This window comes from Lycium barbarum, chromosome 1 (assembly GCF_019175385.1).
Source record: "Lycium barbarum isolate Lr01 chromosome 1, ASM1917538v2, whole genome shotgun sequence".
Lineage (NCBI taxonomy): Eukaryota > Viridiplantae > Streptophyta > Magnoliopsida > Solanales > Solanaceae > Lycium > Lycium barbarum.
Window position 1 is genome coordinate 5,117,238 of NC_083337.1, and position 18,833 is coordinate 5,136,070.

At 34.8% G+C, this 18,833-nt stretch overlaps 2 protein-coding genes across 5 annotated transcripts; both read right to left on the reverse strand.

Moving 5' to 3' along the window:
• Positions 1–4,477: 4,477 nt before the first annotated feature.
• On the reverse strand, positions 4,478–9,465 carry LOC132630203 (putative late blight resistance protein homolog R1A-10). Of its 2 annotated transcripts, XM_060345791.1 has the most exons (4): positions 8,865–9,465; positions 8,147–8,197; positions 4,641–7,978; positions 4,478–4,514 (listed from the first exon to the last, which is right to left on the reverse strand). In XM_060345791.1, the coding sequence occupies exons 3-4, from the start codon at positions 7,903–7,905 to the stop codon at positions 4,504–4,506; spliced, it is 3,276 nt and encodes a 1,091-aa protein (XP_060201774.1). In that variant the 5' UTR covers positions 7,906–7,978; positions 8,147–8,197; positions 8,865–9,465; the 3' UTR covers positions 4,478–4,503. The 2 variants fall into 2 exon arrangements, with proteins under 2 accessions (XP_060201774.1, XP_060201770.1); XM_060345787.1 differs by lacking the exon at positions 8,147–8,197.
• A 148-nt stretch (positions 9,466–9,613) lies between these two features.
• LOC132630207 (putative late blight resistance protein homolog R1B-14) lies at positions 9,614–17,076 on the reverse strand. 3 transcript variants are annotated; one of them, XM_060345794.1, is made up of 3 exons: positions 16,887–17,076; positions 10,859–13,601; positions 9,614–10,086 (listed from the first exon to the last, which is right to left on the reverse strand). In XM_060345794.1, the coding sequence occupies exon 2, from the start codon at positions 13,565–13,567 to the stop codon at positions 10,901–10,903; it is 2,667 nt and encodes an 888-aa protein (XP_060201777.1). In that variant the 5' UTR covers positions 13,568–13,601; positions 16,887–17,076; the 3' UTR covers positions 9,614–10,086; positions 10,859–10,900. The 3 variants fall into 3 exon arrangements, with proteins under 3 accessions (XP_060201777.1, XP_060201788.1, XP_060201781.1); XM_060345805.1 differs by having other exon boundaries at positions 9,614–10,116; XM_060345798.1 differs by having other exon boundaries at positions 10,859–13,617.
• Positions 17,077–18,833: the final 1,757 nt, after the last annotated feature.

Genomic DNA, 18,833 nt, shown 5'->3' on the forward strand with positions numbered 1-18,833 from the left:
GACATGTAGTCATTGTCTGAAATTCTTTCTCTTTCCTTTTCTCTTTCTTTTCCATTCTTCTTCTTCTTTGTTTAATTATTTCCATTTGTAACCATGGACGCATCATTCAAACTCGATATGGTTGGATCTTCATTAGAATAAGATAGTATTTTCATTCAAGATGCCTCTAGAACATCTGTTTACAGAATATATCAAGCAAACCTAAGACGGTACTAATGAAAATAGACCTTCAATTGGGACTAAATTGTAATAGTAGAACTAAGGCAGTCAAACTATAATGATAAAACTTAACCTGTATCTCTATTTGTAACAGTAAGCTACATTCTCCTACAACTATTACTTTTACTGAGTATTAGCCGATATACCACTGTGCAGGTTGAGTATTGGATATTGGACATTCTAGTTTGTAGGAGTTATCTCTTGTCGATCGGGAAATGCCAATGCATTTTTGTAAGTTCAATTAGCACTTTGAACATAACATAAACAGTAGCACCACTACTACTAGGTGATACATAAGACATTTGAACTAGGTATAGTAGGTTATTATTATATTATCAAGTTATTATTATTGTAGTAGGTCAAGTTAATTTGATAGTTTAAAATATTTGTACTATTAGTGCATGAAACACCATTTACGCGTTCATCCATTGATACATTGGTCAAACTCAATCTTTAGATTCTCATTACTAAACCAATTGGACTTTTGAATTATAAGCTCAAAATTTAATATTTTAAAAAAGTTATTTTAACTGTCACTTCAGTTCTTTTCACGATCATCAATCTATATAGAATAAGAGAAGCAAAAGAATGTTGTGATGACAAGTGTCATCACCAAAAAATTTCTATTTTAAAAAATAACAATTAAAGGACAAACAAAAAAGAGGAAAGACAAAAATATAATTAGAGAAAAAAATAAATAAGTAAAACTAATGTTGCACGTCCCATATCCCCCATTGCCCCCTCTAACTCACAAACACACACATGCACGGTTTAAACTCTTAAAACCAATAAATTTTAAAATTCAATAAAAATACGTTTCCTGTTGCTTGGCTCCTTTTTTGTAGTAAATTTTATTTTTAAGAAAAATATAAGCAATAAAAAAGAAATTGGAATAGTCTCCTTCTTTGTAGCAAGTAAAACACAAGTTTTAAGTTTTTTGTGGATCATTATAATAAATATTTGAATTTTAAATTTTAAATTGAGTACTAAGTTGTTTTCTCCAGAATTTCCGCTCACAGTTAACTCCATAATGAACTAAAAACCACCACCACATTCTGCTAAAAGATATTCATTTATTCTTTTACCATGCTCTGCTGTCACGTACATGTTTCTAAAATAGAAACTTAATTGATGGATCTTTATTCTTTGGACATCTGACTAAATTTTAGAATGATAATCCTTAGTTCACGTTCTTCTGAGTTTAGAGGTAGCAGGAGAATAAATATTAACGACAAGTCCATTATTTTGTTGCTCCTCAAATGAGAAGACGTTGTAGTGGGAGACCCAAAGGGTGGAGAGATCAGGGGAAAAAATAAGGCCGTTGGTCTCAACTTCATTTCCGAAAAGGAGTTATGTGATTTTCTTTAATTGCCTGATAACTTAAGAGTTGTTTTTTTCCCCATCTCTCTTGCTTTGTTTTCTTTCAATCTGTCTCTATGCTAATTATTTTGGTGGAGAACATTTACTGCAGTACACACATCGAACATGTCTTCAACACTGTGCAATGAGAAGTGGAATATTACTTGTGAGATTTGCCATCAGGTATGTGTCAATCTCCCAGTTGTGCATTATAAGAGTCTTGAAAGACACTCTCATTCAATATGTGAGTACTCCTGCTTGTGCCACAACCGAGTTCAAATCATAAGATTTTCTTAACCTCTTGAAACGGGACTAGCCTTTATCCTTAGTAGTAGTTTGGTAAGAGAAGAGTTTAGATTTAGACGGTAATTGTTTATGGATGATACATTATATACCTTCACAATGTCAATAAACTTAATTCTCTGTCCATTATCTTATAATGCGTAGATTTTCTCGCAGTATTAGATTAATAACTAATTAATCTAAACAAGCGTGGATAAAGTTTGACATCATACAAGTAGAGCATTGTTCAGGATTTAAAGTCTGACACTGATATCATCTTCTATTCTGAGTTTCAGATAACATAGTTCATCTATTATCTTATAGTGTGTAGAATTTCGTCACAGGATTAGATGAATATAGGATTAGTAAGTTTTTTAAGGTCAGCAGTACTAACGTCGATGGTCTGCGACCTTTCCTTGGAGATATCACACGGTAAAGCATTAGAGTTCCCTTTTATTTTTAATTATTGGGCAAAAGAAAATTCAAGGAAGGGAATTGCTACATCTTTGGAGAATGAAATTTGTATAACCGATTAGAATATTCCGATTAGAGTTCCCTGTATGAATTTCATGATAGATTGATCTCATATACTGTCCAGCATTGAGTTTCTTTGCTTCTCTTCTTTTAATTGTCTTTTTATTATTTTGTTTATCTCTTTTATTCATGTTTCTTATGATTGGTGAAGTGTTAAAGGTTGTGCGTGGAATGAAAACGACGAAAGAAATCTGGTATGGATAATATATGTTGTCTTTTTGTGTTTATTTGTGTAGTACATATAGAAAAGTAGTTAAATGGTATGGTAATGGCAAAGGTGCATTCTACATAAAATCAGGGATAGAACAGGAGGTAAGGTTTAAATTCACGGCGAAATTATATGTATAATTTCATCATGAATTTGAAGATCCAAATATAGTATGGTATTAATTTCATTTTATCGGCGTGCTTGCCCTAAGCAAAAAAATATCACTTCAAACATTTAGTAAGTCTTCATTTTTAATTAACAGATCGTAATTTGGTTCTTTACACAACTTAATTTTTGTGCATTTGATTAATTTATTTATGCTTCCAAATAACTTTATTATTGCATTTTAGCTGCCACATAAGAACACAACAACATTAATAGTACTTTGAAATTTCTACCACGAAGAAGTGAACATAGATATAACATAGCGTCTTATTATGTTGTGTGGTAATCATATATCTATATATGATCAAATTATTAAAGTAATACGGAGTCTTTTTCCCACAGAGAGAAGGCCAATTTCATTCACTGGCTATAAATACTACTATGATTTTCTAAATCTTTGTTTACCTATTGTTTGATATGTATCTATTTTATATTATTCGGTACGAATTACTCACTCCATGAACGTACAAGATCACAAATTTTCGACTTAATTTCAAAGCTTTGCTATAGCTATATATCTCAATGTACTATTGTTAAAACGGTATGATTTAATGTGCTAAAACAGTAGGATAATAATTTCACATAATTGATATTCTTTAATAATATCCGTGCATCGCGCATGTACCGAACACTAGTTAAGAGAAAACAATAAATCAGCAACTATTTATTTACTGTAATTAAGAGAAGTAAACATATGAAGAAGTCAAGCGGAACAATAGATAATAACTAGACATAAAAGAAATTTACTATAGTTATTTATCTACACAACATAAGTTTTCAGCGAAATAGTGTTAATTGACACCCCTTGGACAAGGAATGCTCCGCCCACTGGCTCTCGGAACGGAATAGAAAGGAAAAGTTCATATTAGGACTGGCAAGTTCCCATCTGTTTCGAAGTCAAGATGTATTGGTAATAGCATCAAGTTGTAGGCAAAATAGAGCAGGCTGAGGTTCTGGGTTCGAGTCTATCACCACCATTATCAAAGAGAATTTTAGGTTCTGGGTTCGAGTCTATCACCACCATTATCAAAGAGAATTTTCAAGTGCTAGATTATGAAAAAGAATTAGGCCCGTAAGCAAGGATGCATGCGTGTTAAATACATAATAGCTTAAACTTTTAGACAAAGACAAATGTATGATGGAATCACTCAGCACATTCAACACAAACAAATAAGCCAAAAGCTCCAAATGACAAGATTGTTTCAAAGAGGATTCTATCCCCTGATAAAGTGTTTTAGCACCCCTCTATCAGTCCTCTTAACCCAATGCATCAGAAGACTATCCCATTCTATGTGTGCAGACTGAACAAATTATATAGCACCAAATAACCAATATAACCACGGAGTCAGAATTTCACTAAGAGAAGTCAAAATATAAAATATACATACACGGAAAAGTCAGGGGGATTCAACATATACATTAATTTTTACTTATGTACACATTATAATTTTCCAGCAAACCTTGCACAAAGGTGGTTCCGCCACTCTTCAATATGTAGGTCCGCCATTGTATGTGTATAGTAACATCCCCAAAAAAAATCAAGCTGATGAACCATTCCTGGGGAAAGCTTGAGTTCCCTGGAGAAAAAAAAAAAGGTATTGTATCATCAATGCAACCTGATTAACTCTTGATTCCCTCAGCAGTCACAAAAGAGGTAGAAGTTTACAAGTCAAAACCTCTGCATTAGCATCATTGCTTGTCGAGGGGGTGCGCTAAATTTCAAAAGAACGCAGGCCTTAAGGTTCAGCTGCAACACAATAACTATTATTCTACAGTATGTACTTGAGTTTACATAGAGCAAAAAAGCTACTATAGGATGGTATCAGTTGATCGTAGCGCAAAATAAAATATAATGAATGCATGTAAAACTCACAGTTGAAAAATTTGTGGATCCGCACCACAAGATCGTCATTTCCCATGCTATGTTGTTCTTCTTGAATCCTATCTGCCGAGTCGTCTGCAGAAGAGCTACAGTGATACAATTCAATGAACTGCAATGTAGGTATTTCCACTACCTCATCGGGAATCTCAGACAGGCGATAACAGTTTTTCAGGACCAGACTCTGAAGCTTAGGGAATTGAATAGAACTGGCTTTCCAGTGGATAAGATCAGTCCCATCCACCAGTAGGAATTTTAGCTGCTGAAAATGTTCGTCAGTTGGCTCCCATTCTGATCCTTGGAAAGCATAATCCTTGAGCTTGAGCACCTCGAGTTTGGGTAACTTGCACACTATTGTCATTTGGTTCCATGGTAGTTGGCACCCCCGCAGTGTCAATTTCTTGAGGGTTGGTGGGAAAACATCACATTGTTGAAGTATCCAACGTTTGATAAAGAAACACTTTAGTGTTTGAAGGTGATCCAGCAGAATCAGCTTCTTGAGGTTTCCAGACATTGCTTCAGCAGTCAAGCACTCTTCTTCACTCTCGCGAATTCCTAACTTCTTCAGGTTAGGCATGCCTATGAAGACGCCCCATGTAATACTACCGAAGGTAATGTAAGAAAGGGTTTGCAGATTGGTTAATGCAAGATTAGAGCGACTAGAGCTGCCAGAGCGAATAGAGCTGCCCAGAGAAGAAGACAGGGCTTGCAGCTCGGTTAATTCAAGATTAGAGAGAAACCTGTCCAGATATCTTTCTCGTTCAGATGCATTATCATGACAGTCGAAGTGCTTCCATAAACGAAGATGCTTTAAAAGGATTCGCAGATTGGTTAATGCAAGATTAGAGCGACTAGAGCTGACCAGAGAAGAATACAGGGCTTGCAGCTTGGTAAATTCAAGATTAGAGAGAAACCTGCCCAGATATCTTTCTGGTTCAGATGCATTATCAGGAAAGTAGCAGCACTTCCTGAAATAGAGATGCCTTAAAACGGTTTGCAGATTGGTTAATGCAAGATTAGAGCAACTAGAGCTGCCCAGAGAAGAAGACAGGGCTTGCAGCTCGGTTAATTCAAGATTAGAGAGAATCCTGTCCAGATATCTTTCTGGTTGAGATGCATTATCAGGAAAGTAGAAGCACTTCCTGAAATAGAGATGCCTTAAAAGGGTTTGCAGATTGGTTAATGCAAGATTAGAGCGACTAGAGCTGCCCAGAGAAGAAGACAGGGCTTGCAGCTCGGTTAATTCAAGTTTAGAGAGTAACCTGTCCAGATATCGTTCTGGTTCAGATGATGCATTATCAGGAAAGTAGCAGCACTTCCTGAAATAGAGATGCCTTAATTGTTTAAACTCCCATATCTCTGCCGGCAAACAAATACTAGCCTGGTGACTGTAACGAATTAGTGTCTGAAGATGCGAAAGATTGCTCACTGATGGAGGGAGGACATTAAAACTGGCAAGGGCAAGACACCTCAGTTGGGATAATTGCCATATTTCACGTGGTAGATGGTCAAATGGCTGAAAACATATATCCAATACCGTTAACCATGAGAAGTTGGTAAAGGTGATAAACGAATCAATCTGAGTACAGGATCCAGGAGTTCCATCTTTTCCAAAACAAAGAAAAGAACTTGCATAAGGAAGTGAAGGTCCACCATAATCATACTTCAACTCTGGGGCTATGCGAAAATTGAAAATGATGCGATGCTCAAAAGATGCCACTGGTGGAGAAACTATCAAATTAGATTTAGTAAAGTAGATTGATCTCTCCTTCCATGCCTCTCTTACGATTAAATCATGCAATAGATCATGAACCTCACATGTTTTGACCTTGCCACTTGAGGTCTTTTTCCTAACCATAATTAGACTTCTATCTATAAGATCTCTCAGGTATCCCTCAGCAACTTCTTCTAAGTCCTTTTCTTTTTTTGAGAAATAATCTCCGAGGTCCTTTTCTTCTTCTGAGAAATAACTTTCCAAGTCCTTTGCAGGTGTCCATTCTACAAATTCCTTAGCGATCCATAGCTTGATTAGTCTTGAAACACTAATCTCAAAGTCTTTTGGAAAAACTCCCATATACAGGAAGCATGTCTTCAAGTGACGTGGCAAATGGTTATAACTCAAGGCGAGTAAGTCCAGGCATTCTTCTGTGTTCCTACTCATAACCAGACCAATTTTATGTGCTACATCTTCCCAACAGTTTTCCGTCTTGCTGATCTTGGAACAAAATCCAGCAACCACAACTATTGCTAGTGGTAGTCCTTGACATTTCTCGACTATTTGCTTGGTAGCTTTCTCCAGCTCAAAGGGGCAAGTCTCCCTTCCAAACACCTTTAAGTTGAACAACTTCAAGCTCTGTTCCACACTTAGGCACCGCATGTAATGAGGGCTGCCTGAGCTAGCATGGTTACCGACATTTGCTAGCCGACTAGTCAGTATGACACGGCTTCCATTTTTATCATCTGGAAAAGATCTTTTCACATCATCCCATGCATTGGTGTCCCAAACATCATCCATTGCAATAAGATATCTCCTTCCTTTCAAACTTTTGTAAACTTGTTCTGCTAATTGCTCATTACTCTTTAGGTAGGTGTTGTCATTGACCAGTGATAAACACCTCAAAATGCTCAACAACATTTCTCTACGTTGATGCATTTGAGATACAGTAATCCAAGCACGAATATAGAAGTGATGCTCCATGTAAATATCATCATGAACTTTCCTAGCAAGAGTCGTCTTGCCAATTCCTCCCATGCCAACAATTGAGATGACGTCTAGCTTTGAAGGAGGACATAAAAGCCGAGATTTAACAGTCATTAAGTCATTATCAAGGTCTAACACAGTAGCTTGGAGATGGGGACGGTATTCTGAATCATTCTCGATGTGTTCCCATGTTGGCAGAGCATCAATGTCATTCCGAGCATTCTTAACCTTCATCAAATATTCCTTTATGCTATCGGAACCTGCTCTCACTACCTCTTCCTGGAACACTTTCCAACTTTCTGGATAGGAACCAGGTGATCTCTTTTTCAATTCATATAAGTTGATACTATCTAGAAGTTGAGTTGCCAAATGATTAACCTGCTTCTCCAAATATTCCACTGCTTCTGGAGCATTTCTTTTCGACAAAGAGTCCTCCAGAAAAGCGTGCCAGGAACTGATCATTTGACGTAGTTGACGTAGTTCACAGTAACGAGAATTGGAGTCTTTCAGCATTTCCTGCAGCTTTTGTTGAAGAGATACGACGGCAGCGTGAGCCATTTACTCGTCTTCCCTCCCACACACTGATTTTTCAGTTTGTCTGAGATTATTCTACGTTGTTTTTAAATTGACCCTGCAAATGTTCAATTTAGACTGATTTTCGTTGAAAAAAAACGGAAGGGTAAAGGAAAAAAGGAAGAAAGAAATAGGAGATTAACATGCATAATGTTAGTGTATATATGATGACAAGAGCTAAATATCTCCACTAATTACACGCGAGGGGACAAGTTTAAACTCTTACTCTGCGACATTCAAGCTAGGAGCTAACCCCGCTGGGATTTATTGTGGACTTCTGAGAAAGAGAAGTCGAGAAATCAAACAAATAGCAAAAAGCAAAAGTAAAAACACAAAAATGAAGGAATAAATAAAAAAGAAATGCTTTTAAAAAGCAAAGGTAAGTTAAAGCTGCCTCACTCTAGCTTATGAATCTATACATAACCCCTTGAATATCCTAGTCCTTTTGGACCAAATTTGACTACAAAATTATAGATATCAGTCAAACAAAAGGCTCAAATTCGGAATCTCTTCGAACTCGAGATCTCATTTATCTCACTACACTTTGAGAGTGCCTAAGGTATCTTCTCTTTGTGACTATATTTGTTTTCATTTATTAGTAGCAAACCCTTTGATTAGAAAAAAGATGTGGAAGAAAAAGAGAAATACCTTCAAAACAAAAACAACAGCTGTTGAATATAGAAACTTTCGATTCAAGGAAATTAAATCAGAAATGTTCTCTAAAAACCAATAACAAGCCAAAACAGGATTCTCTTAATAAAAGAAAAATGAAAGAAAACGTTCTCTCGACATTGTTTTCAAAACTTTTTCTTAAGCAGAACATAAAACAGCAAGCAACTAATATTATGTAAGTAAGAGAATCCAACCACTCAAGAAACAGCAAAGAGAAAATAGCAATCATTTTGTATATAAAATCAGAGATTTCAAATTCAGAAGAGACATACCATTAGTTCTTGGAACACCAAGTGGAAGTTGTAATGAAGTGGAATAAAAAAGTATATTGTGGATCTAAAGTTAACAAGTGTTACAGAGAAAAAATAATTCTGTGAAAGAGAAACGGAAGAGGATGAAGTCAAATGATGGATAGAAATGAATAATTGCTATTTCTCTTTCAAGTTGATGAGGAAATGAGATCACTTTCCACAAAAAACAAAGATAAAGATCACTTTCAATTTCCACCCCACACAATATTAGATTTCTCATCCTTTGACTTGAGCAACACTATGCAAGTCATTCTCCTTTTTCTTCTTTGTTATCTTTCTTCTCTCTAAAAGAAGTTTATTCTATTTCTGATAATTAAATTTCATTTTAAAATTAAAAAATATTTAATTATGTAATTATATCTGTGCAATGAAAGGTGATGTCAATAATTACATTGTAATAACGTTGTGACAAATAACCATGTCTTTGTAACTACTCCCTCTATCTTCATTTATGTGGCATACTATCATTTTTGGTATGCTCCAACATGAATGTCACCTATTTATATTCAGAAATAATTTAACTTGAAAATTCTTATTTTACAAGTAATGAAATAACTTATATCTCACAAATGTTTAAAGCTTGTTTTAGACCACAAAGTTTCAAAAGTCTTCCTTTCAATCTTAAACTTTGTGTCCAGTCAAATAGCGCCACATAAATTGAAATAGAGAGAGTACTATACTGCGTAATTAATAAGATGTGCAGCCAGTAATTATACAATAATTTCCAAACACACTCTAAAATAAGGGAGAAAAATATCCGTTCACAAGGTTTAGGAATAAGGACAATTAAACCATAAAATCAAAGTGAGGAAAGAAAATGATCTTCAACTTGTATATACATTGCAAAGAAGTCCATCAACAGTCTCCCTACAAATTTATTGATGTTGTTTTCCAAGTCAATTTCCTCTATCTTTTTCCGTTTTGCACCTTGTGGATATTAACGGCATCATCAAGAAGTCGGGACATAGTGAAAATACAAAGCATATAAAAATGGGCAAAGAACAATGGACTAGCAAGTTTAAGAGGATGTCCGACCCTATCCTCAAGGCGGAGCTAAAGGGTGGAAGGGATTCATCCGTACCCCCTTTGTCGCAAAATTCCACTGCATATTCAAGGTCAAAATATAGAAGATGTTGAACCCTCTTGTGAAAATCCTGTCTCCACCACTGCGCTTCCTGGTTACCTGCTTCATCCATGTGCAGTATATCAAAGGCTGAGTAAAAGGAAAATTGAATGAAAATATGATAAAAAGAAAACTATCCAACACAAACATAAGTACAATGTTAGCATGCAATTCAAGACAGAGATCTCAGATCAAGAAGAAAACATATATTTGCTACCAATGATTGGAATATCCTTAAATATGAAGTACCCTGAGAAAGAAAGTTGAATTTTCAGTTAATTTCTGAAAAGCTCCTTCACTAGAAGTTATACTTTGAATCTAGCACCATATTTGGTAGAAACTTTTTATGTTTTACAAAAGAACCTCAACCAGAGCAAGTTAAGAAGCCCACTCCCTAGTGATGACAACAAGAAACCATATCAAGCCAAACTATCCAAGAAAAGTTGATAAATTAGGCAATGTGTTGCTGAACCAATGATCACCAACAAGAGGATCAAAGTTTTTCAATACATTCCTACTCTTACAAAACAACTTAATGGCCTAGTAATAGTACTATAGTTACAGCATAACTTAAAATTCTACAGTAGGATAGTGCATTCTCCCTGATGAAACACAGGACATATAACTGTTTGTCTATTTCCCAAGCTATTCAGTTTGCAGTAAGTTTTTACTGATAATATTAAGTAGGAGACTTCTCTTTGCTTGTTTCTCCTGCAAACATGATGCATGAAAATAATAAAACTATGATAACATATTGACTCAGAAAAGAAAGAGCTATGATCACATAACGACCTGGTCAACGTCAAAAATCACTAAGAGCAGGCCTACTAACCTTCTTGCTAGCAACTTCAAAAGTTGACGCGACTTTTAGCGACTAAATATCTGGAGGATAGATGACAAGTTTAAACACATTGTCCTTGATAATGCCTTTTAGTTTCTCCTGCTGTATAGTCCTGGCAGAATCTGCAGCAGCGGGAGTGGGCCAATAGAGCTCCATATTCTGGAGTGAAGGCACCTCCACTAAACCAAAGGGGATTTCTTTTAGGCTTGAGCAGTGTTTAAGAATAACTTGTTGCAGTCTAGGGAAGTGATGGCCTGCAGCATTCCAGTATTCCAAATTCGTCCTTCCAATATGCAAGACCCGAAGCAGACGGAAGCCTCCATCAAGCGGTTCCCACTGTGTTCCCTTAAAAGCAAAGTCTTTTAGTTTCAACACTTCAAGATTTGGCAGCATACCTAGTGTAGATATATGGCTCCAATCAAGAAAGGTGTCTGATAAAGTCAGCTTCTTCAGGTTCGACGGGAACTTGTACGATTGGGGAAGATTGGGTATTTGACATTGGGATGGGGAAAGGGGAAATGTGTCATTAAGCAACTTCAGAGTCTCCAGGTTGTCCAATCTCGCAAGATTATCGAACAAGCTTGAGTCTCCATTTGTTGCCACAAGTGTTGCTAACTTCCCACGAATTCCTAGCTTCCTTAGACCAGGAGTTCGTGCTAATATATTTTCTTTACAACAATCAGGCAAAACAGTGGAAATGGTCTGGATGTTTCTTCTTACAAATGGATCCTCATTATCCTTCCGCGTTTTGGCTGGAGGACCACGTAAACAGCTCAAACCACTGGTGTACAAGTGTTTGAATTGGGACATTTTCCATATATCCACTTGAATGTCAAGCTCACGTGACGTCGTTCCGACAATTAGCGTCTCAAGGTTCCAAAGTTTAGAGATTGATGCAGGAAGCACCCTGAAATTTCCAGAAAGAGCTATATATCTCAAGTGAACTAGCTGCACTATCTCATTTGGAAACCTTGGAAAATTGATATGCTTCAAGTCCAATACCCGTACCAATCTAAAAGCCTCATGGATGAAAGATGAATGTTCACGAGGCACGTCCATTTCTTCCAAGGCAAAACACAAGAAAGAACGAACATTTGGACCAGAAGGCCTTGAAGTTATGAAGTCCATAAAATGTGAATGCACGCAAAGACGACGATGATATTTGGAAATCGAGCTCAAAGAAGAATGAGTTTGAGAAGATCCTTTGATCACCTCCAAGAATTTCTCCTCTGAACCCATCTTTACACTCAAATCTCGCAACATATCATGAATGCGACAAGTCTTGATTCGCCCATTGGCCCTCTTCTTTGCGACCAAAACTAAATTTCTATCAACAAGATCCTCAAGATATTCTTCTGCTGTATCCTCCAAGCATTCTTGCCCCATTTTCTGTATGAATCCTTCACTAGTCCATAATCTGAGTAATTTCCACACAGGAATTTCAAAGTCTTCTGGAAAGACCCCGAAATAGATGAAGCACACTTTCAAGTGATCAGGTAAATGCTTATAACTCAGTGCTAGAACATCCATGCATTGCTTTGGATCCCTTGCAACATATGAACTAACATCATTAGCAACTTTCTTCCACCAGTCACGTGTTCTTTCTTTCTTTAAGAGAAGACCTGAGACTACAACAATTGCAAGCGGTAGCCCATAGCATTTTTTGGCAATTTGTTGTCCAATTTCTTCTAGCTCTAAGGGGCAGTTTCCTTTGCGGAAAACCTTCTTTGTGAGGAGCTCCCAACTTTCTTCCTCAGTTAGAAAACGTAAATGATGAGGAGGGCCTTCAGGGTTAGCATGCAATGCAACCTCTGTGTTTCGAGTGGTTAACAATATTCTGCTCCCACTAGCTGTCTTTGGGAAAGCCATTTTGAGGTCATCCCAAGCCTCTATTGTCCAAACATCATCGATGACAACAAGGTATCTCTTGCTTCTCAAATGACTAAACAGCTCTACGGCCAACTTTTCATCATTCATTTTATACATTTCATCTGTGATGAGACTTAAGGAGTCTAAAATTCCAAGAAAGACCTCCTTTCGACTATACTGCTGAGACACATAAATCCATGCACGGTTATAGAAGTGGTATTCAACAGAAGGATCTGTATAAACCTTTTTAGCTAGTGTTGTTTTGCCCAGGCCTCCCATCCTGACAATTGAGACGATCTCTAACTCCTCTGACCCTTTAGTAAGTCGACTCCTTATCGTCTTAGCCTCTTCATCTAAGCCCACCACATTTTCTTCTTCCACCATCGGAACTCTTTTTTGTGGTGGACTTCTATGAGAAGACTCTCCACCATGTAGGTTTTGAATCCCAAACATCTTCTTGTCATAAATCTCCTTCACCTTTACCTTGATCGATTCAATTTCCTTTGCAACATTCCGGAGGCTTGATGAGTGATCCAATACGTGAAAGACTCTCCTGACAGTGCTCCTAGCCTTTTGCATCGCTGCATTAGTCACGAACGTGTCAATTATATCCTCTGCCTCATAAGCCACAATGGTGATTTGGCTTACCAACTCTCTGACATATTCATACTCACTGCGCTTCTCTCGAGAGTCCTTAAGAAAAGCTTTCATCAAACTGAGCTCTCTATGAAGAGACTCAACTTGATCCTTTACTCCTGAAAGCAAATCCACATGATAAAGGAGTAGTTGTTTCAAATTTAACAAGAGAAATTCGACAACAGCATCAGCCATCTCTCGCTAACGTGCTTACTCTCCCTGAAGGTATCTGAAAGTGCAAGAAGCTGAGAATTAATTTCAGTCAAACAGATAACACAGATGTATTCTATTTGTAGGAAAACAAATAAGTATATCAGGCACTAAAATATATATACAATGTATATATATATATATATATATATATATATATATATTGTTCAGTGCTGTAATTGACCAATATGATTCTCTGAAACAACTATTATTTCTCCTCCATACAAGGCTCAAAGCTCTAAGAAAATTTTGGCTCTTAGTAAGTGCATGACTCACTTCCATAGACCAATATGATGCTCCAAAACAACAATTGCTTCTCCTCCATACAAGCCTCAAAAATTTAAGAACATTTTGACTCTTAATAATTTTAAAAATTTCCTTGAAAATCTTAACTTCTAGGATGAAGGTCGAAATTTGCTTTTGTACTATCTGAAATTGCTCAATTTCTTTAGCAAATCTGCCTTATATTTTTACCTTTAACGGAGTTCCAGCGTGAAATGAGTGGACTTCTCTTTTGATTATGGTTTAAAACTACCTTCAAATTGAAGCTCAGTCCGGGGTTAAGGGAAAAAAATGAACTTTAACCTAACCATGACTCGGGAGGGTAATTTTAGACCAAAAGTTTAACCGACATTAGCATAATTTATCTGATGAAGTTACTAGTTTAATTACTGGGTAAACAGTTAGATTTATCTAGATTCTCACCACAGAACATAATTTATACCAGAAGAAAATTAAAAATTAGACTGTTTAAAACAACTTTCAATTGAGAATATAGAAGAGATGAAGCTCAGATCCTTCTTTTATGAGATAATGGTCAAAGACACACCTGAACTATCACTTTTTCGAGAGTATCACACATCAACTATCTGCTATTCCCTTTTTCTACCAAAGTATCACCATCTACTCTATTTCCCACCTGAACAGCTGAACTATCACCATCTATGTATTAAAACACACCTAGTTGACTAGATGGTGATAGTTCAGGTAGGAAGGAGACAACTGCTAGTTGGCCAAATCAGCTTCGAAGTGTATTTTAATACATAGATGGTGATAGTTCACAGGGGCAATTTTATAGCCTAAATTTGGGGCACGTGAACCCATGGTCTCTCCGTAAAACTAGATATTTTATGTATATATTTTCTAAAATTGGTATAATATTATCTACTGGAACCCATGCTACAAGGGTAAATGGTGCACTTAGTCGAATGTTGAGTTGTTTACCTAGAGGACTAAGGATCAATTCCCGCTTAATACATTTTTTTTTTTTAGTGGTGCACCCATATTCTCGAAATCCTACATTCGCCTCTGATAGTTCAGGTAAAAAAAGGAACAGCTGACAGTTCGGCGTGAAACTCGCGAAAAAATAATAGTTCAGGTGTGTTTTTACCATTAACTCTTCTTTTATCTCAACATTTCACATACATAATTATCAGAAAATTGAGTATATGAAGCTGCTAATATGTGCAAATAAACAGATACTAAAATACTACTAAAAATTCATCCTAAAAGATGCAAAGAAAAATAAATTACAAAGAATGAAAGAATCAGAAGACTAATCTTATGGCTAATATTATTTTACTTTTTTTTTTTTTTTAACTAATAGATACAAACTCAATTAAAAAGAATTGACCTGATCCAAAAAAAAAAAAAATTGTGGCTTGTGATGCTAACTATTGGATGGTAGAATTATCATGATTGTGGTATCCAAACAAAATGTATCGGAGGAACACATGACCGTAGATATGTCCGTCCTCGATTATTTAATTATATACTCAACGACTAAAATTTCTGGAGAGTTGTTCTTGGGAAAAAATTCATCTTCATAAATATTATATTGCTTGATGTAAATATTAGTTACCTTGATTAATTTACTTGAAACAATTTTTTTTTTTTCAATCTAAGGGCATATTAGGCCTTTTTCCCAATATATATTGAAAAGGGCTACATGTTGTTGGATAGTAGGAAATTGAATTATATGTAGCAATAGTTATTACTATTTGCATCAGAATTAATAATCTTGAGATAAAAAAAATTTTTGGATCGGATCGGTTCTTTGTAATTGAGTTTGTATCTATTAGATTAAAAAAGAAAAATAATACAAAAATATTACCCATCAGAAGTTGAATTTTTCAGTAGGTGTGACTATTGTGTTAGTAAGCTAAAAGTTTTGTGACTTTTGTGCTAGAAACATAGTTAAGTGACTTTGGTGAAAAAAAGTAATAATTATGTGACTTTTGTGTTAGAAAACAAAGTTAAGTGACTTTGATGAAAAAAATAATAGTTAAGTGACCATTTATGAAATTTACCCGGTCAACTATAGAGGGCAAAAAGAGAATAACATGTTTGAACTTTGACCCATTCATGCCTTGTCTTTAGTAAATTTTCTCATATTTCCTAGAAAATCTTAAATTTTAGGGAAAAGGTTCAAATTTGCTTTTGTACTATTCAAATTTCAATTTTGAGCTTCATGACACGTTTGATTTTGATCCATTTATATCCTTGTCTTTAGCAAAGATGTCTCATATTTTCCCTTAAAATTAAGGGAACTGCTCCAGCGTGAAATGAGTGGACTTCAAGTGTCCAAATTCTTTTGATTATAGTTTTAAAAAAAAAATGCCCTCTTGGAGCTCAATTAGGGGAAATGAACTTTAATCTACCCATGAGGGTAATATTAGACCAAAAATTTAACTGGCATTAGCATGATTTATCTGATGAAGGCACTAGTTTAATTACTGGGTAACAGTTAAATTTATCTAGATTCTCACCACATAACGTAATTTATACCGGAAGAAACTAAAAAATTAGAGTTAATGGTAAAAACGCACATCTGAATTATCACTTTTTCGCGAGTTTCACATCTCAGCTATCAGTTGTTCCCTTTTCCTATCCGAATTATCTGCATCTATATATTAAAACACACCTCCAAGCTGTTAGATCAACTATCAGTTGTCCCTTTTCTTACCTGAACTATTCAACTAGATGTATTTAATTACATAGATGGTGATAATTCAAGTGGAAAAGGGAACGGTGGTGATAGTTCAAGCGAGAAAAAGGAAAAGTTGATTGTTGAGGTATGAAACTCGTAAAAAAGCGAGTATGATTTTTACCATTATCTCAAGAAACTAGACTGTTTAAAAACAAAGTTGCAAAGCTCAGTAGATCCTTCTTTAATATCAACATTTAACATACATAATTATCAGAAAAATTGAATATATGAAGCTGCTAATATGTGAAAATAAGCAAATAGTAAAAGACTATAAAGTATTCGTAAAAGATGCTGAGAAACGAAAGTATAACTAACCAGTTGTTAGTATTATAGATAAGTTTCCACAAGCAACTTTGGAGAAAAAAAATGAAGCTCAGTATATGGTGAAGAAAGAAATTTAAAGATTCTATTTTGATATAAGAAGGTGAATTGGGGTTACTTTTAAATGTTTTTTCGTGGAAATGCAGAGAAAGACTTTGGTTCTTTCGAGGTCAACTGTAGGGGTTGTTTGGTTTGGGAACTAAAAATTATCTCCATATTATATTTCGGGTTATAATTTTTGGACTGATTTATTTCTTTGGGAAGTGGATGAAATAATTCTAAGGTATTTTATGGGATAAAGTAGGATATACATAATTAAATTTATATTGTGTTTGATTGATAGTGTAAATTTATCTTAATCAATCAATCACAGTATTTTAATCCTGACATATTCCACTTTATCTTCCGTACCACCCTTAAGGGCAAAAAGAGAATCTCCTCCTAAGTTAGTGTAAAAACCCCAAAATAGTTTCTTAATCTTGGACCAAAACTCAAAATTTAGTGTAAAAACTCAAAATAGCTTCTTAATCTTGGACCAAAACTCAAAATCGTCCTTATTATTTAATATGGAGCACTATTAGTCCTATCCAATGAATTTCGTTACACACCCGGGAGGTTTTTGGTGGTCCGGTGGTTAATGAAATTGGTTAAGAACTATAAGGCTTCAGGAGCATTATTCTGTACTTGTGCTAGTGGAGGTAGTAGGTATCTCGTGAAATTAGTTGAGGGATATATAAGTTAGTCTACACACCACGATTATAAGTTTTTTAAAAAAAAAAAAAAAAAAAACATGAACCCAACTCCGTCCTAAATGATATGAGGATTTCACATATAGTTTTCGAATATGTAAACTTTAATTTTAAAATATTAAATTAGTCTAATTTAATTTAATTTAGTTTGTAAAATTGGTTAAATTGATTCTTGAAAATGAAAAGATGACAAAAGTATTTTAGAACGAGTAGTACCTTGTTTACACACTGATTTTTTTAAAAAGGTCCCAAACATTTTATTTCTAGTAAAAGCCACCTTGTACTTGAAGGGATTAGGAACTGCTATTGTATATTGATTGCTACAACTTTAAAACTTTGGAGTCGGTGAGTTTATTTTGCACAATATAGTTTAATGTTAGAGGGAAACCCACTTTATCAACTTAATATATTGGATTTGGGAAATAATATCTCATTCACATCTAGAAATGAGTTGGATTATTTCATATATTTTTAAAATGTCAAAAATGACCCTCAGTAGTATTAATTGTGACATACTTTTCAGTAAAATATTTAAGTAATGATATTTTATAGTTAAATTTATATATCTTTTTTCTTTTGGTTTTTAAAACCCGGTAATTAGGCTTCATCATATATTTATTTTATTTCAGAACTCAACTTTTAAAAGTGTTTTGATATATCTCGTTATTTATATTATTATCAGTCTTTAAATTTTACTACAACAACTAATTTTTTGTAAAGCATTTTTCTATTTTTCATGTTATTCTTACATATACTCAAAGTCTAATTATTTTATAAAAATATTTTATTGGTAATACCTTGAATAAAAAATAATAATCTCTAATATAAATATAGTTAATAACTTATATGATAATTTTTGTACTCCCTCCATTTACTTTTACTTGTCCACTATGAATTTTGCACACCCCTTGAGAAATAATAAATGAAGTGTATATTTTACCATGATAGTCATACTATTTGGTGTAAAATTGTATTAGATTTGAAAAATGATTTGGAATGAGTAATTAATGCTAAGGACAAAACAGGAAAAATAAACTATTTTTCTCTTGATATGCGAAATTGAACAAATAAAAATGAAAATCTATTTTTAAAACAATGAACAAAGAAAAGTGAACGTAGGGAGTACATTTTTGTAAACTATTTTATTGGTAACACAAATAATTAGTACATTTTGCACTTGCATATGGATACG